This window comes from Caretta caretta, chromosome 5 (assembly GCF_965140235.1).
Source record: "Caretta caretta isolate rCarCar2 chromosome 5, rCarCar1.hap1, whole genome shotgun sequence".
Lineage (NCBI taxonomy): Eukaryota > Metazoa > Chordata > Testudines > Cheloniidae > Caretta > Caretta caretta.
Window position 1 is genome coordinate 45,606,242 of NC_134210.1, and position 23,132 is coordinate 45,629,373.

The 23,132-nt window shown below is 42.2% G+C and overlaps 2 protein-coding genes across 3 annotated transcripts in view; one reads left to right on the forward strand and one right to left on the reverse strand.

Annotated features, from left to right (window-relative positions):
* Positions 1–1,484: 1,484 nt before the first annotated feature.
* LOC125636505 (betaine--homocysteine S-methyltransferase 1) lies at positions 1,485–23,097 on the reverse strand. Of its 2 annotated transcripts, XM_048849675.2 has the most exons (9): positions 22,961–23,077; positions 21,502–21,932; positions 19,177–19,309; positions 13,471–13,589; positions 8,621–8,812; positions 7,926–8,073; positions 7,247–7,429; positions 3,190–3,418; positions 1,485–1,845 (listed from the first exon to the last, which is right to left on the reverse strand). In XM_048849675.2, the coding sequence occupies exons 2-9, from the start codon at positions 21,691–21,693 to the stop codon at positions 1,653–1,655; spliced, it is 1,389 nt and encodes a 462-aa protein (XP_048705632.2). In that variant the 5' UTR covers positions 21,694–21,932; positions 22,961–23,077; the 3' UTR covers positions 1,485–1,652. The 2 variants fall into 2 exon arrangements, with proteins under 2 accessions (XP_048705632.2, XP_048705633.1); XM_048849676.1 differs by lacking the exon at positions 21,502–21,932 and having other exon boundaries at positions 22,961–23,097.
* The window catches only part of DMGDH (dimethylglycine dehydrogenase), a 75,270-nt gene continuing 74,078 nt past the window's right edge, over positions 21,941–23,132 (forward strand). Inside the window, exon 1 of the mRNA XM_048849674.2 lies at positions 21,941–21,957. Within this exon, the coding sequence (XP_048705631.2) occupies positions 21,956–21,957 (2 nt within the window). The 5' untranslated portion in view covers positions 21,941–21,955. The remainder of the gene's footprint in view (positions 21,958–23,132) is intronic.

Genomic DNA, 23,132 nt, shown 5'->3' on the forward strand with positions numbered 1-23,132 from the left:
GGTTATTTAAAGGCATATTTCATTCAGAGGAGAGGCTTTGGCTTCAACCTCATTTGTTTTGGTATAGAGGGTTTCAAAGCAGCTGTACAGGCTCCTCCCACATTTCCAAAACCATACTGCTTGGATTTGGAATCCAGACAGAAATCTGATTTAATTTTTTGGAGGACTACAGAACCCAATTTCTAACTAGGTTTATCCAATTTTCCTGCCCCTTGAGTTCTCTATTGGGGGGGGGGGGGGTGTCTCTACTTGAGAGAGTCACATTGTGAAAACTTTCCATGGAGGTGTTTTACTCCCTCCAAACACAGGACAATTTTCAGAAGTGTCATCTACTAGGGGGAGCTTCAGTTTGAGTGCCACCAAGCTGGAGGTAATTCTGGATCATGGTTTACTGGAGGTATATTATCCCTTCATAGTAATTTTTTTTTAAAAGCTCTTAGTTCATATGGTTTTAGGCATGCTGGGTTAATACCATTACTACTTCTGTCTATTGCACTTTGACATTTTTATTTTGGAAACTGGAGTAAAAAAAATTTACTTATAATTTTTGTTCTCTGAACATTTAATTAGCACTGTACTCCTTTCAAACCATCATGTTACCAAACAACAGCACTAAACAAACCCTAATGGTAGCTTAATTATTAATACATCAGCCTTCCCTACCTTCTGTTAAATGAATTTCTAAAGAATCAGAATCACTGTCTGCCTGTGTAGGACCCTTTCTCACTGTGACAGTCTGAGGCCCTGTTCTTAGGCTAAGGCCTTTAGCTAAGCAGCAGAGGCAGCCATAAACTGGGAAGCAAATGGTCACATCCTTACATTCCAAACTAGTCACACTGAAATAAGATAGTTTCGGGCAGTTAAAAAGATGATCCAATCTATCGCCTCTAGAGAAAGGGAAGAGCCTACAAGATTTAAAGAAAACTTAGTTTGATGGCATCCTGTCTGGCAAGAACTCACTTATCAATAGCTAGGGCATGAAATCCTTATTTCTTTGTTGTTCTATCACTATAATCCCCATTGTTTGTCTGTATAATCTGTCTGGTTGTGATTGGTTTACACCCAACAAAATTAATTATACAGCAGACAGAAACAATTAAGGTGGTGGGATAATTGGTTAGATAATCGTGTTACAATAGGTTAAGACTGGGTTAAGGTATGGCTAAGCAGAACTCAAATTTTACTATATAGTCTGTAGTCAATCAGGAAGTAAGGGGGGGGGAATGGGAACAGGAAATGCAGGTGTGGAATTGGAATTGTGTTTTGCTAAGCAGGGGGGATGGGACAGGGACACAGGCAAGGCTCTGTGGCATTAGAGCTGGGAAGGGGGACACTGAGGAAGAAAATTTGAATCATTGCTTGCTGGAAGTTCACTCCAATAAACATTTAATAGTTTGCACCTTTGGTCTTCAGGTATTGTTGCTCTCTGTTCATGTGAGAATGACAAGGGAAGTAAGTGGGTGAAGGAATAAGCACTAACAGTCTTATAGAAATGTGTTTTATTAAGATTTGATCTCATTTGCAATCAAATTCTGTCTGCATTTAGCTTCTTCCATTACATGTAAATGGATACATGGACATTTGTCTTCACAAGTTATTTCATGTGATGCAAGCACATTTGGAAATTCTCCATACATATTTCAGGCTCATACTTAAGCTACTATATTGGATTTGAACGTCTGTTTCTTAAAGAGCTCCTTCAGCTGTTGTTCAGTTGTTGCTTCTTTCTGCTGCATCAGCTCTGCAGCGCCTTTAGTCACTCCCCAGTTATCTGGTTTTGACATTGAAGGACAGTATGGCCTGCCTGAAGCAGGCAACAGATTCTCCCAGTACTCTTTTCTTGCCCTAAAGAAAGAAAAATGTTTAATATTTTTAATGAATGAGGCTGAGGAAATGTTATAACAGTCTAAAATATTTTAACAACTAGATCAAAATGGTCAGTGGATTTAATTCATTTGCATAAGTTTTAGCTCAATGTGAGGTCTGGATACAGGAAGAAATTTATGAAGATTGGCGGTGTTAAAAGAAGTGTTTTCTATTCTTTTAAAGCAACATTTTAAGCCACTTACCAAATAGGTATTAGCATGGTAGTCTATATTAATTCTATATCTTAGAAGTTGCTATGAATAACTTGCATGTTAATCCAAACCAAAACATTACAATTCTTTCATTTTAAGGGGCCTCTAGTTATATGTTCCCCAAACCAATACAGATGCACTGAATTGTATTAACCAACAACAAATGTGGGCACAAATGTCAAGGTGGGCACAAATGGGTGGGGGTGGGCACAAATGTCAAGACCAATCCTCAAAGTAGTCTGAGAAGACCCATTGGGCAAACAAATTAAAGTGTAAGAATTTAATTGCTTTAACATGCTATAAGGCATTTGTGACATTTCACACCATATTCTTTATGAAAATATGCTTATAATATGACATAACTGAGATGTACTTTATGGAAGATGGGTCTTTTAAGATATAATTGGAAAGGTTATAATTTACTGAAATGACAGGTTTCAGAGTAGCAGCCATGTTAGTCTGTATCCGCAAAAAGAAAAGGAGTACTTGTGGCACCTTAGAAGCTAAACAAAGCTCATGAAAGCTTATGCTCAAATAAATTTGTTAGTCTAAGGTACTACAAGTACTCCTTTTCAATTTACTGAATGTGATTATCCAATGTGTATGCCTGTATTATTTCTGTATCTGAAGTTAGGAATATTGACTATGTATCTGTATTTCAACTGTGCTACTATGGGGGGGGGGGGGGGGGGGGGGACGACTCCCACTGCTAACATTTCAGGTACAACAATTGAAAAGCCAGACAAGGGGGATAGTCCATCAGCAAGGACAATGGACTGTGAAAAGACTTGGCCTTCCCGCAGACGCTCCATACTGCCACTGACTCATGGATGCTGTGATACTACTGAGTCAGGTGGTCTTGTCACCTGATACTAAACAGTATCTGGGACTTCTTGTAACTTTCCACTGGAAGGGAAAGGGGGTGGGTCACGTTTGGGAAACAAAGGATTCCCACCTTATGTAAATCCTATTTAAGGGTGGGAAGGAAGGCAAATGGGACTTCTCCTCCTCTCCATGGCCAGTCTGCCCAAGAAGAAAGACTGCTAAAGCCACCTGAAGGGAGCATATTTAATGTGCCATTTAAGCGAAGTACTATAGTTATTATACATACCTTGCTCTGACCCAGGGTTTGGTATGCATGCTCAAGTTATTACCCCAGCTACCATGTTTCTCAGAAGCCGGTGGCAAAAATCCTCTTTCAGTGGCCAGCTCCTCAGCTATTGCTCTGATGTGATAAGGCTCAAATCCACAGCAGCCTCCAATGTATCGAATCCCTAAGTTATAGGCCTCTCTTGCATATTTTTGCACATCCCATCTCGTGAGAATTCTTGGCTCCAGAGCTACAATGATATGTGTCAGCTTTAACTGTAATATTTAGTTTTAGCAGATATTTAGTAAAATCGCTTTACATTTTCAGCTACAGTTAATTTCGCAAACGTGCAAAGTACAATGTCACAGGCATAATTGGGCTATTGCAGTAAAGATTTAAACACTGTTAATCAGTCTGGACGCTACTGATACAATATTTCATTACATTTCAGCTTTTAGGTGTTGGAATGCTCCTCTGTTGCATACTTGCCAGAAGTTTCCTTGTTCCAGAGGGATAAAGCCTGCCAAATTCTAATCTGACAAAGCCCTAAATCGAGTGCCAGCTACTAGGTGGGTATTTAAGTGTAAATCAGAGGTCACACTTAAAATACAGGCTTTATTCATATTTAATTTCTTATTGATCTTTACTGAAAAATGCCAGTACCTCTTAAAATAGTATGAGTGTTTAACTCTACTCCGCTTCTATGTATGGGGAGTAATAGCATCTCAGTGCTTTAAGAAACCCATTGTTAATGCCTGCACTTCAGAAAAAAAAAAATAAAAATCACCCAACCACTTTGTGCCTGGGGAAACAGACTTCAATAATTTTAAACTCACCTGCAACTGGGTGAAACACACCAATAGCCCCTTGCACTTCTCACCTGCTTTTTGAGTGAGAGCTAGGGAACAGCAGATGTGGCCAGCTGCTCTGTCACATACCAGGCTCAATAGACATTCAATTCCACCTACCACGTGGCAGATGGCCTCTATCCTACCCTTTGTTCCCTCTGCTGCTGCCTGGAGTCGAAGAGAAGACAGCTATGCTTCCCTTCTCCCCAAACCGTAAGTTACTTGCAGGGGATCAGAAGTGCTGCATTGAACCAATGTAGATCTAGCTACTGCCTCTTGGGGAGGTGGATTACCTATGCTGATGTGAGAACCCTACCCGTCGGTGTAAGTAGTGCCTACATTGAAGCATTAGTACACAAGATAAATTATGACTTGGTGGGATAAATCTCATGACTGGGATATTGGCATAGAGAGGCATAGCTTGTTCAGGAAGGACAGGCAGGATAAAAAGGGACGAGGTGTTGCATTATACATCAAGAATATATACACTTGTTCTGAGATCCAGGTGGAGGTGTGAGGCAGACCAGTTGAGAGACTCTGGGTAAATACAAAGGGGGTAAAAAAAAAAAATAATAATAATTAGGGGTGATATCATGATAAGGGTCAGCCATAGGCCACCAAATCAGGAAGAGAAGGTGGATGAGGCATTTCTAGAACAAACATCAAATATCCAAAAAACACAAGACGTTGTAGTAATGGGGGAGGCAGGGGAGAAACTAACTATCCAGACATCTGTTGGGAAAGTAATACAGCAAAAAACACACAAAAATTTCCAATACATGATTGGAATGTACTGGGGACAACTTTTTGTTTCATGAAGTGGAGAAAGTAGCTGGTGCACAGCTATTTTTGACTTGATTCTGTCCAACAGGGAGGAATTGATAATGAATCTGAAGGTGGAGGCAAATTGGATGAAAATCATGAAAATGTTAGATTTAATGATTTTAAGAAAAAAGGAAGGAGTGAGAGCAGCAGAATAAGGACAATGAACAAAAAAAAAAAAAAAAAAAAAGACTGTCAACTCAGAAGACAGGTAAGGCTCCATGGGAAGAATTCTAAGGGAAACAGGAGTTCAGGAGAGCTGGCAGTTTCTCAAGGAGACAATATTAAAACGGCACAACTGCAAACTATCGCTATACAAAGGGGGAAAAAAAAAACGACTAGTTAAAAGCCATTAAGGAGCTTTTTAATGGTCTGAAAAAAAATCAAGAAGGAATCCTACAAAAAGTGGAAACATGCATAAATTAGTAATGAGGAATACAAAAGAATAGCACAAGCATGTAGATACAAAATCAGAAAGACTGAGGCACAAAAGGAGTTACACCTAGCAAGTGACATAAAAGAATCTCTTCATATTACCTTTTAATACTTTAGGAGCAGGAGAGACAGGAAAGTGCAGGTCCCTTTACTTAGCAGTGAAGGAGAGCTAATAGCTGAGGACATCAAGAAGGCTGAAGTGTTTAATGTCTATTCTGCTTCAGCCTTCACTAAAAAGGTGACCAGGTACTCAACACAATTAGTATTAATAAAGAGGAAGGAACGCAAGCCAAGATAAGGAAAGAATAGATTAAAGTCTACTTAGGCGTGTTAGATGTATTCAAGTCAGAAGGGCCTAATGAAATTCATCCTAGGAACCTTTAGGAACTAGCTGAAGCAATCTGGAAACCATTAGTGATGGTCTTTGAGAATTCATGGAGGTCAGGTGAGGTCCCAGAGGCCTGGAGAAGGGCCAACATAGTACCTATCTTTAAAAGGGGGAACAAAGAGGACCCAGGGCATTATATATCTATCAGGTAGTCTAACTTCAATGCCTGGAAAGATACTGGAATAAATTATCAACCAACTTGTAATAACCTAGAAAATAAGAGGGTTAGGAAAAATAGCCAGCAAGATCTGGCATAGTTTTTTTTCACAACCTACCCAATTTCCTTCTTTGACAAAGTTACTGGTCTAATGGATAGAGTTAAGCAGTCAATGTGATACCTTGATTTTGGTAAGGTTTTTGACATAAGAAAACTAGGGAAATGTGGTCTAGATGAGATTATTGTAAGGTGAGTGCACAACAAGTTGAAAAACTGTCCCCAAAGACTTGTTACGAATGGTTTGCTGTCAAACTGGGAGGATGTATCTAATGGGTTCCAATTGCGTTAGTCCTCCGTCTGATACTATTCAATATTTTTGATAAATTGAGTGAGTATGTTTATAAAATTTGCAGATGACACTAAGCTGGGAGGGGTTGCAAGCACTTTGGAGGACAGGATTAGAATTCAAGATGACCTTGATAAATTGGAGAGACTGGTCTTAATTCAAGAAGATGAAATGTAATAAAGATAAATGCAAAGTATTTCTCTTAGGAAGGAAAAATATTAGATGTGCAGCTATAAATTGGGGAATAAGTGATTAGGTGGCAGTACTGTGAAAGAGGATCTGGGGGTTATAGTAGATCACAAATTGAATTTGAGTTAGTTTGATGCAGTGGCTAAAAAGGCTAATATTCTTGGGGGTATTAACAGAAATATTGTATGTAAGACACAGGAGGTAACTGTCCCGCTCTACTCAGTACTTGTGCGGCCTCAACTGGAGTAGTATGTCCAATTCTGGGCACCACAGATTAGGAAGGCTGTAGACAAATTGGAGAGAGTCCAGAGGAGAGCAGCAAAATGAGAAAAGATTTTGAAAACCTTAAAAATGAAGGTGGGCGGGGGGGGGGGGGGGGGAGAGGAAAGAGACTTGATAGGTCAAATAAGTTAAGGGCTGTTATAAATAGAAAAAAGAGGACTGATCAATTGTTCTCCATGTCCACTAGAAGTAGGACAAAAGTAGTGGGTTAGTCTGCAGCAAGGGAGATTTAGGTTAGACATTAGGAAAAACTTTAACTATAAAGGGCAGTTAAGCTCTAAAACAGGCTTCCAAAGGAGACTGAAATCTTCATCATTGGAGGTTAAGAACAGGTTGGACAAACGTCTGCCAGGGATGGTCTAGGATTACTTGGTCCTGCCTCAGTACAGGGCGCTGGATTTGAGGACTTTGAGATCCCTTCCAGCCCAACAGTTCTAGAATTCTAAAATTCATTTTGGTTAATATGAACTGCTCTGACTTTCCTTAATTTGAAATTCTGCACAATAGTGTATGGATTGATGCCACTGCATGCACGGATACCACTGCAGCTTTTTCTTTACTAAACATCACTAATTTAAAAAAAAAAAATTTAAAAATGGACTAGGTCTTACCAAAAGGAAATTCTGGAAGATCAATAAAGCCCTGCTTCCCACAGTCAGGGGTATGGAAAGCAAGAGGCTGAGACATCAGATGTGCTTTCAGTTTAGCAGCCTCCAAGCCCTCTTTCATGAGCTTCACAGTTCTCAGGCAAGTCTCTGGATCAAAATGGCAGTTCACTCCAATAATAGAAGCACCTGTGAAGAAGACAACTTTCCAGTTACATGGCTTTCCAGGAACTGGGCAATGATGTAATAGCAATTAAAATTCATAGCCAGAGTGCTTTGGAAGTAAAGCATTCAACCTCTACACTACCAGTACGACCACAAGCCAATCAGAGCAAAATCAAGTGGCAGGACAGGAGATAGAGAATCTCTTAAGATCCTGCATGGTCCCCCCCACAGTAGAAGTACACACACACACACACACACACACCCCTTACTTTTCCAGGGAAAAAATTTTCACCGGACAAAAGACTAGTTTTATTTTTATATCTAGTCTTTTGTCTGGTGAAAATTTTTTCCCTGGAAACCCCCCCCTCCCTAACCTCCCCTTTACACTAATTCTTATGGGGAAATTAGATTCGCTTAAAGTTGCATTTTTCAGGCACATAATTACAATGTTATGTTACTGTACTCCTAAAAAAAATATTTTTTTTTTACGGATTATATGGAGGAGGAGGAAATTTCTTACCAGCCTTTACCAGTTGGACAGCACATTCTCCAGGTGGTACACCATGCAAGTCTCCCTCTGGACCAATGCACAAGGTAGCTGCGACTGGCTTCCCAGATTCTTTTAAGGTTTCAACAGCCCATGCAGCTTCTTCAACATGTTCAAAATACTGAAAGAAAGTAAATCTAATCTATTTTCTTATGCATGAGGACCCAGCCTAAGTGTTACACACTCCTTAATCTCTACCCCTCCCACCCAGGTAGATTTCAGGGCTTGAGTCTCCTCATTTACATTGGCATAACTATTGACTCCAGTAGTTATTCCTGGCTTACACTGCTGTAAAGATTAATAGAATCAGACCCTCCGCCTCCGTTACTGGGATTTAGATCATGTTTGTACAATTTGTTCTGTGTAAATGGCTGCACAAAGCACCCCAGAGAAGGATCACCCTCCCCTTTCATTTCTGCACAGACCAGAACAGAGATTTGGGGTTAGGGTCTCGGTTGCACTCTACACTGCAATGTCTGCCAGTATTGTATTTGGAAAAATATATCTGCTACTATTTGCATAAGAGCACAGTAGCAAATTTTAAAGGAGGCATCAACATATATGTGAATTCCCAAAAAACTGACTAGAGACTTCAATTCTAAGGAAATTTGATCAGCTGGTAAATTGCATCAACTGAAGGCACTTTGTTTCTTTACAGTTGGATTTACCTCTGCAATTAAGAAGTCCACATTTTTTTTGGCAAAGACATCCAGCTGCTGTCGAAAAATTGCTTTAACCTCAGCTTCATCTTTGCCACTCAGGTATGATGGTGTCTGACTGACTCCTCCAGCTACCAAAGCATCTCCTTCTTTAGCCACTTCCTTTGCAATGTCACAAGCAGCTTCATTCACTGTCTGGCCCTAAAATATGAGAACAGACTACATCAGTACTGATTTACTACAGAAATGCCTGCATTTCAGAAGAAAAATGAGTCTTAGGAACCATAATTAGTTTCATGTTTATTTCTAAAACTAATTTAAAATTTTAGACTTTGTTTCATTAAAACATTTTAAAGTACCAACTAATGCAGGGCCATCCTTACCCATACACAAAGTACGCAGTGGCATAGGGCACCAGGAAATTTGGGGCACTTACGCAGCTGCATGCTGCTCCAGCCCCTGCTCCTCCCCCAGGCCCCTGAGCTCCGCAGAAGGGCCAGGGCTGCAGTCACCCATGGTGGGAAGTGCAGAGACCTGGCCGCAGCCGCACCGCAGGTGAGTGCTTGGGGGTGGTTCCCCCTTCCGCCCAAGCCAGCCCCCCTACAAAGGCCTGGGGCCCCCCCACAGAGGAGCTGCTTAGGGCCCTAGAATAAAGAGTACCAAGTCTATCTGGTTTCTCACACCTCACAATGGATCATTAAGAAGTCTGTTGGTTAACCTGTTGTACTGATTACCTGACTGGTTACTCACCAGTCATCACAGTAGGGATATTTAAAGGTTGGTTGGGCTTTTTGGTAAGTTAACTATATATAAAAAGACAACATATTTCCAAGAAATTTTCATCATACTAAGATGTTTTGGATCCCTCATAGTCAAGCCATAATTAAACGTAGTTAGTATGCAGACAACACCTCCATCAAGATATTTTATATAGCCACATATAAAAGTGCCTCCTATGAATTTTCTGCTTCTAAAATAATGCTTATTATAAGCAACTGTTTGGTTTTAAACAGATTCTTTTTTACAGTTCAAAAGACCACCTATAGAGCCTAATATGGATATGTTTATATATATTTTTATAAATTGAGAAGTGTTGCTTGTCTGTGGTTGGTATATTATAATTTGGAAACTCAAATTACTAAGCTGGATCTTGTACATACATCTGTGAGAATCAAAATAAATTTTAACTAGTGTAGCATTAATTATCCCATTGTAAAAATAATAAATCAACAAATTTAAATATATGGTGTGGCAGAGCTCTGACCTTGTCCCTGTGGGTCCTGCGCTTCCAGGTGGTTTATGCTAGCTTCAGAGGCTCACTGTGACCCTCTAGGTAGCCCATCTCTCTCTGGGGCCAGGTACAGTCTACTAAGCCCTTTTCATCATAAGCCAGCAAGGAGGTTGGTGAGATAACTTGCACAGTCTGTTGTCCCTATGGGCTTATTCCAGAACAGTTTAGCCTCCTGTCTTAACAGGGGCCTGTCTTCCCCTCCCAGGAGGCGTTTCTGTAGTGGCAGGTTGAGAGGAACCTGGGCCCACTCTCTACTCCGGGTTCCGGCTCAGGGACCCGAATAGCAACAGCTGTTGGGAGCGGATCTTCCACTGCCAGAGTTGCTACATTTCCCTAGGCCACTTCCCCACAGCTCTCCTGTTTCCCTCTCAATGCCTTCTTCACCTTTACCTTAGGGCTCCTGTTCCAATGGCTTGAGGATGTCTTCTTTACCCAGCCCTTCAACCACGCTTCCGCTCCCTGGCTCTTCTCAGCCAGACTGGAGTGAGCCCTTTTATAGTATCAGAGGGGGCCTTACAGTCAGATGTTCACATTAGTTTAACAGCCTCACCTGACTCTTTGCAGGCTAATTGGAGTCATGTGTCCACCCTAGCCTGGAGCAGCCCCTGCTCCTGTCAGTCAGGGAACAGAAAACTGCTTATCCAGTGGCCATTGTATCTCCCTTCAACTACTCTGCTGTACCCAACTGGCCTGGGTCGATCACAATAGGTGTATAAAAGAAAACAGATATCAGTACTTATGATTGATTAATCAATGTAGACTGAAAGCCAAGTACCCCATACACCCAAGTTAGCAGTGCAAAGAGAATTTGTGAAAACAGATTAAACTGGGCAGAAAAACAACAATTTGTTTAAAAAGTCATGATCTGGGATTGATTGAACAAACAGCAAGGTTCTCCTTATAGGTATGGAAGCATGTCCAACCAACAGAAACAGGGATTTAAGTTAAAAAAAAAATAGACTAAAGCATTCATCCTCTTTATGCAAACTCAATCACTTCAATCTGAATGACTTAATAAAAACATAGGAAAATATGGGTCCAATGTTAATGGGGACAGAAGAATTTAAGAAAAAACGTCTATAGCAATGTTAGAAAAAGTCATTTGAAGACATTCTGATCATAGAGTAATGTATAGCCACTCTGTTTTGAGAGGGAGTACTTGTTGCACCTTAGAGACTAACCAAATTTATTTGAGCACAAGCTGCTACTCTGAAATCTGTTTTGAGACACTCCCACATTGGGATCTTCTTGTCAAAACAATGCACAGTGCCACAACATGAGTAATGACTCAGGGCTCAATGCTCCCCCCCCTTTTGGGATATAAGCAACTCTTTTACATCCCACTGGAAATTATTTGTATCTTCTGGGTAGAATCAGGCTCAGCATATTTATCATTAACTGGATGGAAGTATGAAGTCAGGCTGAATGTAAGTTATGACAGTCTAAGTGGGCAAGACCTGATGATGTAGTATAAGAGCAGAACTAAGTATCTCATTCTGATACATGCAGAGGCTTTAGGATAACCTTGATTTGTTAATTAGGCCCCAAATGCTGCCCCAGCACTTAACCTGTTGTTAACGTATTGTTCCTTGACTTTAGCAAAGCTTTTGACATGGTCTCCCACAGTATTCTTGCCAGCAAGTTAAAGAAGTATGGGCTGGATGAATGGACTATAAGGTGGATAGAAAGTTGGCTAGATTGTCAGGCTCAACAGGTAGTAATCAATGGCTCCATGTCTAGTTGGCAGCCGGTATCAAGCTGAGTGCCCCAAGGGTCAGTCCTTGGGCCGGTTTTGTTCAATATCTTCATAAATGATCTGGAGGATGGTGTGGATTGCACCCTCAGCAAGTTTGCAGAGGACACTAAACTGGGAGGAGAGGTAGATACGCTGGAGGGGAGGGATAGGATACAGAGGGACCTAGACAAATTAGAGGATTGGGCCAAAAGAAATCTGATGAAGTTCAACAAGGACAAGTGCAAAGTCCTGCACTTAGGACAGAAGAATCCCACGCACCGCTACAGACTAGGGACCAAATGGCTCGGCAGCAGTTCTGCAGAAAAGGACCTAGGGGTTACCGTGGACGAGAAGCTGCATATGAGTCAACAGTGTGCCCTTGTTGCCAAGAAGGCCATTTTGGGATGTATAAGTAGGGGCATTGCCAGCAGATCGAGGGACGTGATTGTTCCCCTCTATTCGACATTGGTGAGGCCTCAGCTGGAGTACTGTGTCCAGTTTTGGGCCCCACACTACAAGAAGGATGTGGAAAAATTGGAAAACGTCCAGCGGAGGGCAACAAAAATGATTAGGAGACTGGAACACATGACTTATGAGGAGAGGCTGAGGGAACCGGATTGTTTAGTCTGCGGAAGAGAAGAATGAGGGGGGATTTGATAGCTGCTTTCAACTACCTGAAAGGGGGTTCCAAAGAGGATGGATCTAGACTGTTCTCAGTGGTAGCTGATGATAGAACAAGGAGTAATGGTCTCAAGTTGCAGTGGGGGAGGTTTAGGTTGGATATTAGGAAAAACTTTTTCACTAGGAGGGTGGTGAAACACTGGAATGTGTTACCTAGGCAGGTGGTGGAATCTCCTTCCTTAGATATTTTTAAGGTCAGGCTTGACCAAGCCCTGGCTGGGATGATTTAGTTGGGGATTGGTCCTGCTTTGAGCAGGGGGTTGGACTAGATGACCTCCTGAGGTCCCTTCCAACCCTGATATTCTATGATTCTAACCTGAGTAATTTCTCAGGGCATGGAGATCTCCACAGGGATGAGGGGAGGAATTTGTTCCCCTCATAGAATCCTTTCCACGTACCAAAGGCTCGAGCAGGCAATGTGACCCCCTTCACAGGGAGAAGAATGAGAGGAACCATACAGTGGCAAACTCTCCATTCCCAAAAGACTTGCTATACAGGGCTCTTGCAGAGCCCTGAGCTAGAGTCCACACCCACTCCTATACCCAGGGGGCTCACAATATCTTTCTCCTCCCCTGTGCAGCACAATCACAGTAGTTCTGCTGTTAGGGCCCCTCTTCACCTAAAGAGGGGGTTAGATTTACGACCAAAATCAATATTTTGGATCCACTGGTTATTGCTGTGTTGTAGAGGATATGCTCTTAGCACACATTCATTCGTTATCCACATATTTTCTCTGGGATTCGTCAAAATTTCTAGGATTGGGTCCTTTCTCCAGATGCTGAAGGATCCCCTGTTACCACTTATCTTGCTGTTTGTGGATTCAGTCCTTGATGTACCCCATGTAAGATAATTCCAGATAAACTAAGTTCTTTAAGTTGAATAAAAATATGACTCCGTATTCTTTCCCCCTCTTCTCACTACTACCCATGTTTTGATTTTTTTCCCTTTGCCATTGTAAGCCGAAGGTCCTTCCTACCACTTCAGACTATGAAATCACAAGCCACACTCCCCCCATTTGATTTGAATTTTTATTTCCATGCCCTTGAATATCACTAAATTAACTCTGACAAGCTGTAAAAAGAAACCTGTGTTCAAACCAGAGAAGAGTATCCATTTTCCATAGATCACCATTAAAACCAGTGTTTTACTCACAGATATTTTCTCAGCTACATAGTTGCCCCTATTCTCTAATTTATCTTCACTGGCATAAAAGGTGAATGTCTGTAAAACATTTGATCCAGCTCTGAGGAATTCCCGATGAAGTTGACGAACTGCAAGATATTAAAAAAGGCAAAATAAAGTTTGATATGGTTGCTACCATTTTAGCACCTGCTTGCACAGTTACATGTTTATTGGTTAGGTTATGTTAACTTAGGAAAGGTTCTGAATTAATGGTATTGTAAAAAGACATCTACTTAGTTTTGGAGCAAGTACAGCATCTGCAGCAAACACTGCCACCTTCTCTGTTGATTTACCTCTAAACCTGGAGGGACAATTTATAGGGGAAAGCAGATAATTCAGTCTCCTTAGCCAGTCAAACAGCCTCTGCTGAGACTGTCAGTGATCTGTCTAGTCAACCATTGAGGATCTTTTACCCTACAGTTACCCTGCCAGTAAGCTCACTCACTGAATCTTTGGCACCTTGCCTATCTTTTGCTGTACTGCAGACCTCCCAATCTGTAGCCCCCGAATTGACATTTCTGCATGTACCCCAGCACTTGACAGCACTGCAGTCAGCCATTTTGTATGTTCAACCACTGGCAGCTGAAACCCAAACATCACATAACTAGAAATAGTTTTAGGGCCCTGAGAGGCAAAGCCATGCAGCTGCACGTTCGCAGTTTTGCCATCAGAATGGGAGTTTGGGACAGGAAGTTAAGATTCCCTGAAAACAGAAGGAATATTTGGACAGCTAACCTCAGTTTTAGGCACTTCTGACATGTAAGTTTTATTGTTTTTCTAATTAGAAATGCTTTTCTGATAAGAAGAATAATGAATTGTTATTGGCTGTTTCTAGGGAAATTGTTAGCCTACCAGGGACTATTTTGAGATATAGGCTTTGTCTGGAGAAAATTTATAAAAAGTTTAATTAGAAAGTGTGCTTTGGAGCAGTCTGAGGAAGTTTTCTTTGGGCAAGGATCTGATAACTAAGTTCTCCAGCAGCTAAACAGAAGGAGGGGCCCCCCAGAAGCCTAGCTGTTGATTCCTCAAGGCCATCTTAACTTTTGTAAATATAAAGTTTAAAGATGCTCTGAACCTACTGTGACAATATTTGTGTGTGCTTAAGATCTAATAAAAAAAAGTACTTTTAGGTAAAAGCACTCTGGTTTGTATCATATCAGACAGAGGAACTGTGTCCCCATTGATTTATTCCTGACACCACCTGGAGAGAAACAGTTATGTTACCGTTGCTTTGGGTTCTGAAAATCCTGGGTAACAAAGTGTCACTTAGCAGGATTGCTGTAAGGTAGTAAAGTGAATGGGAAAGGAAAGCAGATGTCAGCAAAAGGAAGAGGAAGTACAGAAAGAGATCAGACTAAGGGCATGTCTACACTTCTGGCTAAATCAGCACTGCTGTGATTGATGCAGTGGTGTCAATTTAGTAGGTCTGGTGAAGACACACCAAGTTGATGGCAGAGTGCTCTCCCATCGACTTATGTACTCCACCTTCTTGAGAAACATAAGATAAGTTGGCGGGAGAGTGTCTCCCATCAACACAGTGTTGTGTAGACACCACTGTAAGTCGACCTAAGTAATGTAACTTAGATTGACTTACAGCTTTAGCGTAGACTAGCCCTTAGATCGGTGTGAGAAAGGGAACACAGCAACTGCCCAGGAAATTAGTCAATACTGAAGATAAGAGAACTGCTCTAGCCTGTGAAAAACAAAATAGTAGTTGTAGCACTGTGGCCACTTATTGCTGCCTGAATGCCCCTTTTCCCTCTTTCACAGGGCTCCTTAAACTCCACACAGGCTAAAGAAAAATTAGAATATTCTCCACCTGTGGTCCAATTTACTCAGTCCCCAGGCACATACGGGCACTCCAGGTCCCAAGCCCAGTTTAGTGTCTCTTTCCTTAGTTGGGGGGTTCCTAGCCCTCTTTCCCAGAGCTGGGTCCAAGTTCAATGTCTCTGTAGGTACCAGTCTTGCTCCCTACAGATGCGTCTTCAAGCCAACTATAGCTTCTCTGGTTTTTGTTTCCTGAGCATTTCTCAGCTTACCAACAGGCTTCCTGCATGAAACAGCCTCTACCACTCTCTCTACCACCCTTTCTCTACAGCTCCCTGCTGGCTTTTATATCAGAATCACCTGATTCCTCTCAGGTGGGGCTCATCTTGTAATCAGGGCTGGCTTAGCCTCAAACTCTCCAGCACACAGGCAAGCCAGCCTGTCACAGGAATAACTATCAATCTTGGAAATTAAAAAGCACAAAAGCAATATTTTATGTGAAAATGTTAGTGTACTGCCAAGCACCATCCTCTTACAGTCAGCAATTGCTATTCCCCCTTTTCTATCCAAACTTAATATTATTTATTATTTGTACAGTGGTAGCACTCCTGCCCTGAGGAGAGTAGAGTATCTATGTACATGGTCAAGTTTGATTCCACTCAGTAGAGGACAGTGCTGAGCACAAAAACCAGACCACTCTTATTAAAAACAAAATCCTGCACTCATACTCTGGAATAACCCAGGAGGCTGCTCTAACAGAACACTGCTTATACCAGCTATTACACAAGAACCAGTCAGGAACATAGCTTGTTGCTCAGCTTCAGAGTTCTAAAAGTTCTTCAAATCCTGCATCAACTAGCAGTATCAAGTTTCAATCTCACATCCTTTGAGCAGAGGCAGTCAAAACACTCTGGTGTGAGCAGCATTTATTTTTAATTATAATTTTAAAAATAGGTCATTCATTCTTTCCAAACGAAGGGCTACTTCAGAAAACTTTTATGATCCACTAGTTTGTTTTTCTATCAGACGCTTTCCATAAAGGGTCATTGATACAGCTAGTCAGAAAATTGAAAATGCTTTTTACAATTTTCACAATTTTTGTCTAATTTTAAACAATTTCTGGCTAGCTCTCCTTATGGATCCTGTTTCTGCTGTGTGACACTACAGCACACCCTCTTCTAGTGCAGTAATACCCATCATTGTAGTATAGTATGCTGGTGCCTGTGTTACAGGGTAAAATTAGTGCTGTTCCCCTGTGAGCCAGCGGAAATCGTACCCTACTCTAAAACAGTCAAAACATGTTCAAGACTCACCCCCTTCTGAGGGGGGTGTGTGTGTCAGCGTGCGCACATATGTGTTAACTTTATTAAAAAAAAAAAGTGTATCACAAGAATACAGCCAACCATTCTCTGGCCTCAGAAACTTTAGTTGCAGCTATCTTAGTACAGCTGAGCATTTTGGGATGTATAAGTAGGGCCACTGCCAGCAGATCGAGGGACGTGATCATTCCCCTCTATTCGACATTGGTGAGGCCTCAGCTGGAGTACTGTGTCCAGTTTTGGGCTTCACACTACAAGAAGGATGTGGAAAAATTGGAAAACGTCCAGCGGAGGGCAACAAAAATGATTAGGGGACTGGAACACATGACTTATGAGGAGAGGCTGAGGGAACTGGGATTGTTTAGTCTACAGAAGAGAAGAATGAGGGGGGATTTGATAGCTGCTTTCAGCTACCTGAAAGAGGGTTCCAAAGAGGATGGATCTAGACTATTCTCAGTGCTAGCAGATGACAGGACAAGGAGTAATGGTCTCAAGTTGCAGTGGGGGAGATTTAGGTTGGATATTAGGAAAAACTTTTTCACTAGGAGGGTGGTGAAACACTGGAATGCGTTACCTAGGGAGGTGGTGGAATCTCCTTCCTTAGAAGTTTTTAAGGTCAGGCTTGACAAAGCCCTGGCTGGGATGATTTAACTGGGGATCGGTCCTGCTTTGAGCAAGGGGTTGGACTAGATGACCTCCTGAGGTCCCTTCCAACCCTGATATTCTAGGATTCTATGAGCTCCAGAACCTAGATTGTGCTAACCACAGGAGCCTTTCCCATGTCTTTTGTATCCTCCATGGGTCAATGGACTGTCAGCAAGGCTGAAATAGCATCTCCCTGAAGGGTTCCAACTTCTGCTAAGAGTCTGGGTCAATAAGAGAGACCACACATTCTCTTAGAGCTCCTTAATAATGCTTGACTTGTTTTATCTACCTCTCCCCACAGGCTTCGAGTGCTCTTTGCTTATGATTGTGGCATCCCCAGCAGACTACAGTTCACAAAAAAAAAAAAAAAAAATATCAAGGAATTGGTGATGCAGGTGAACTAAAAAAAAAAATTCATAAATATGCAAATTAGATGACTATCCCAAACAACCAGGATCCAAGCACTTAAATTTGTCAATATTTAGAGAGGAAGGATGGCCTTATGGTTTAGGCACTGGCCTGAAACCTCACAATAACTGGGTTTAATTAATCAATTTTAAGGCCAGAAAGGACCATCACGATCATTTAGTCTGACCTCCTGCATAACAAAGGCCAACAAATTTCACCCAATAATTCCCAGCTGGGCTACAGACTTCCTAGGTGACTTCTGGCATGTCACAATCTCACTGTACATTTTTAAATCTTTTTGTAAAAGTGGGATGTTACTTCCTTTGCCTGTCTTGTCTATTTAGATTGTAAATTCTTTAAAGGCAGTGATTGTTTCTTCCTCGGTGTACAGTGACTAGCACAATAGACCCCATCGTGGTTGGGGCCTCTAGCAACTACAGGAATTTTGACAATAATTTAAAAGTTCTTTGCAGTCATAGTTGAGATGTATTAGCTAAAGATGTGCTGTATTTTTAAAGTGTGTCATTATAGAACTCATTCAAATAATTTTTCATTTCAACCCACCAGGTGGACAAAATCTGACCTCACACATGTCACCAAGCAATAGTATTCGAGATCTTGCAAGGGTTTCAGTACCATGATAGCATTTTAAGTTGTTTACACATCTCATTTAGGCATTTAGGGCTCATTTCTGAACTCTCTAATCTCTGCTCAGGTAACATTTCTCGCCCCTACAAAAAATAAAATAAAACCTTGTCCTCCCTATCTCCTCCCTCCCATGTTCTCCTTTTCTTAGTCCTCATCTTCTCCTTCTCTTCCTAGGCTCCCACTTTCTTCCTCAGTTCTTTTTTCTTTCCTCCCCCCTGTCCAGGGCCTCCATCTTTTATGTGCTTTCCTTACAAGGTAGGAGGGATTTGATAGCTCTGTAGCAGTTCTCATACCAACTGGCCCAGCCAGCTGCTTCCTCCATTTTCCACACCTACTTTCTGTGTAAGATGACCATGTAGGGTGGAGGAGCAAAAGTCAACAGTGCAGAGGAGGCACCACACTGCACAGAAGAGGAAATGTTCACACTTCATATCGAGAAAATATATTTATAGATAGCATATAAAGTGTTAATAAATGTTATAAGCATCTTATAGACATGAGAAATAGGTTATCAGCACATTAGTAGCAAGTGTCAGATTGTTTTAAGCCCTGGTTAAAAGACATTGTGAGAAGGCTTCCATACAAAGAAAGAGACTCAAAGAAGACTGGAAGGATTAGAGTGAGGAAATAGGTCTATAAAATAACTAATGTTATAAAGAAGGCTATTCTGGCACTCCTATATCCTGTATTCAATTTAGGACACCACATTTTAAATGTCTCAAAGGAAATACTTTTCTACCCATTGTAAACTGGCTTGTGGAACATGCTGCCACAGGATGTTATAAGGACTATTAAGTTTTTAAGAAAAGATTGTGTACATAAATAGCATCTACATTACACTTGTTATGCTATAATTTTCAATCCTCATGCTTTGAGGCAGAAGACTGACCTGCTTCTGGGTGTTCTACTGTAGCTTCTGGGGTCCAAGGTCCAGCTTTTACATAACCTCTCTTTTCAAGAGCTATCACAAATCCTCCATCTCCAATCACAATTTCTCCAGCATCTAGACGTTCTAGAATACCCTGAATAATAAAGGAGGAAAGGTTGATGGACTGTAGTTTTGTAGGCTACACACTTTTCAAGATAGGGACTTGGTCATTCTTTGTTTTTTGGGAACAGCCAAGCATAATTTGGGGGCTACTGCAAACAGCAGCAGCGTCATGTTATTCTGTTTCTTTAAAGCATCTTTCAGGCTTAAACAATGGCAGAAAGTCAGTTGTCAAAAAAAGTAGGATTTTATTATAATAAGCATACATATAGTACCTAGGCTCCAGACTATTATCACAATTTTATTAAAAACTGAAAAATGCACTGTTCCCAAAAATCACAAGTGAAGGGTCCTGTCATGCTCCTGTGAAAGTAAATGGTTAAAATCCCACCCATTATAGGCCCTAAGTGCTCCCAAAAGATTTGTTAACTTTTGGAAGAGAAACACTAGTGCTGCAGACTTTTTTAGTAACTCATTTACTCTTCAGCTGAGATAAAAGGTCACCTAGGAAATGCTACAACACAAGTCGCTTGTGATACAAAATGATACAATGAAGGTATCATGCCACAGTTAAAAAAGCATGCATGCAAGTAACATTTTACTGACACACATATCTGGCATCTTAAAATGTAATCTTATTTTAGCTTTCTGTGCAAGCTGTTTTCACTTGGTTGGATTTGTTCACACACATTTGTAAAAATCAAAGAGAATCTTGCCCATTTTGCATAGCCCAGAAGTTTAAAAAAGATGCCAGGTTACAAAAAAATTCAGCTTTTGCATGTTTTGCCCTGCCTCTTGTCTTGAATTGTAAGCTAGTGCAAAGAAAATGTGTATAGTTTTCTTTTTATAATATGAACAATATTGGAGCAAGATAATGTTGTATTGGTTGTATCTGAAAATATTAGATGTCTCATATTCCTCTCATTGGTTTATGTACCCAAAGGCTTCTAATAAGTGTACCACAATTGCACAATATCCCTACATATTAGATTCTGCCTTTGGATCTCATATTTGTTTGTATTTTATTGAAAAAAAACCAATCAGGTGTCCCCAGACATTTTCACAGTGACTACACAGTCATGGGTGTGTTAAGGCTAGCCACATTACCCTCCATATCTACCCTTTCCAGATGGCATAATACAGTTTGTTGTTTTATGCAGTAGTATCTGAGCTCAGGAGGAAAATGAAAGCTTTGTGCAAGTACAGGTGTGTGTGGCTTGAAAGCCCTTGGTAGAAGACTTTTTCCACTTTTTAGTCTCCATCCTTCGATAGATTTTCTCTTTGAGAGGTGTAAAGTAAAACCTCTGTAATTAGCACTTCACTAATCCACACACCTCATAAACTGAGTGTACAAAGAAGAGGACCAATTATTTCTCAGCACAGCTTTGACAGAGATCTGAGTAAGCTCTCACATTAACTTTGTTCTACAAATTATACTGTAAGAACATTGATTTACATACTATTAGCATAAATATTTCAGACTAAAATGACATTTTCCAAATAAATGAACAAAGTAAATTGAATAATCCAGCGTCCCTGCTATTTAAAAAAAAAAAAAAAAAGAGAGAGATTTGCTTTTGCACTGTGAGCCCGATACTGCTCCAGCTAAAATCAGCAATGGAAGTTTTGACATTGATTTCAATGTGAGCAGGAACATGCCTCAACTTGCAAAATTCAGCAACTCAGAAGGTGTTTCCCAGTCATTAATGGGCATTAGTGAATTTCTGTTGTAACTATGAAAGTTCAGAGCCTTTGTTAACATTATTGTTTGCAAATGAATAACTGAGTGCCTAGAATGGGCCTGGCCAAGCAAAGAGTAAATCTGCCATGTAGAACAGGGGTGGGCAAACTTTTTGGACTGAAGGCCACACCTCGGTATGGAAATTGTATGAAGGGCCAGCTGGGGCAGGGGATTGGGGAGCATGGGGGCACACAGGGGGGAATGAGGGCTCCGGCTGGAGGTGCAGACTTTAGGTGGGGCTAGGGATGAGGGATTTGGGGTGCAGGAGGGTGCTCTGGGCTGGGATGGAGGGGGCTCTTGGCTGGGGAAGGGGTGCACAAGGGCCGGGCTCCGACTGGGAGTGCAGATTCTGGGGTAGGGCTGGGGATGAGGGGTTTGGCGTGCAGGAGGGTACACTGGGCTGGGATGAAAGATCTGGAGGGCAATCAGGGCTGGGGCACGGGGGGGGAGGTGGCTCAGGGGTGCAGGATCCAGGCAGAACTTACCTGAAGCAGCTCCTGGAAACAGTGGCCTCTTCCCACTCTGGAGGCAGGGCCATGCTGCTCTGCCCTACCCACAGGCACCACCCCTGCAGGTCCCACTGGCCATGGTTCCCGGCCAATGGGAGCTGCAGAGCTGGTGCTTGAGGCGGGGGCAGCATGCGGAACCCCCTGGCTGCTCCTGCTTCCGGGAGCCATGCGGAGCTGCTGCACTTGCGGAGTGGAGCAAGGCAAGCCCCTGACCCTGCTCCAATTTCGCTTCCCAGCGGGAGCTCAAGGGCCGGATTAAAAGATCTGATGGGCAGGATGCGGCCCATTTTTTGCCCACCCCTGATGTAGAAGATCATAATCTGGGTCTCTGTTTCCATGGTCTGCCAAGGAAGCTTTCACCGGGGGAGTTCACTTCAAAAGTTTAATGAAGAAGCAGCCGGCTGAAACTTTAAAGGGGAGGAAACAGTGAATGTACGTATCACCTCATGCATTAATTACGAGCTACTACAAACTACCATGTACATGTTAATATGAAATATGGACACTATGTTTTAATGTGAAAAGTTAAATCAAATCATACTCTTTAATGTGAACTTGTAAGCCATTATTCTGTTAAAAATGAATTCAAGGCAGTTTTTCCTGAGGCCAATTGCAGAGGTCCAAACCCCAGTCCCCCAAAACCCACATTTTTATTTAAAAAAATTTTTTTTTCCAATCTCTGTGTGGGGCTTTCACCCAGCAAAATCATCATGGAAAACTAAGGCTTTTTAAATTTCCTACCCATGCTACTGTGAGTGGGGGGTCTGCAGACATTGCTAAGATTTCCAAAGGGGTGCAACCCACGTTTGAAATTTTTTAGAGGTCTCCAAATGAAAAAAAGTTGAAGAACACAGTCCTCGGAAAGAGAAGGCCTGCAAATTTTGTTACTAAAGGTGACAATGCCTGTTGAACCTGCCAACTATAGAAACTGCTTCTCAGCCTCAAATTCTGGGGCTCTCCTCCCATACCCCGGGAGGAAAGGGTCTGTGCCTGGAAGGAGGTGGCGGTGTCAGAGCGGTGACTCGTGCTGCTGTTCTCAGAGCAGGATTTAGCCCCACTCAGTTGCATGACGGTTCTATTTCCCACCCCCTCCCTCAGCCATGCACTAGCAGCAGCCCCGAGTGGGAGCAGGGGATGGTGCCCGCCCATGGTAGATCAGCGAAGCGATCTTGTTCGTTCTAACACTGCTGCCTCTCCAGGCTTTGCAAGTGAGGGGGCTCAAACCCTTAGCGGCAGCGTGAGCTTTGGCGGCCTCTTCTCCTTGGGGCATATCACAGGACAGCTGGAGGTGCCATACGCTGCTACCCCCAAGGGAGCTGCCGGGCCGACCGCTCCAGTCCCCGCAGCGCCTACAGGGCGCCTGCACGTGGCACAGACTGGGGACTTCCTGCGCTTTCAGCGGCTCCTAGGCCGGCGCGAGTCCCGGGGCCTTTACCTTGTTCTTGGCGTGCTGGGGGCTCTTTCCGCCAGGCGGCGCCTGCATCTTTCCGGGGCGTTAGGAGCGCTGCCTTTGCACCCAGCTACTGACTGCCGGCGGCGCTGCGAGACTCTCAGGGCGCCTCGTCCCGCCCGCCCCTTTATAGCCCCGGCAGAGAGGCGGAATGGGG

Excerpts from the sequence above, each read along its gene's own strand:
- LOC125636505 (XM_048849675.2), bottom strand. The coding sequence starts at position 21,693 with ATGGCTCCCGGAAGCAGGAGCAGCCAGGGGGTTCCGCATGCTGCCCCC. Across the intron at positions 8,074-8,620 it reads TGGACTTCTTAATTGCAGAG|TATTTTGAACATGTTGAAGA; the intron begins GTAAATCCAACT and ends ACTTTCTTTCAG. Across the intron at positions 7,430-7,925 it reads TGTCCAACTGGTAAAGGCTG|GTGCTTCTATTATTGGAGTG; the intron begins GTAAGAAATTTC and ends TCTTCTTCACAG.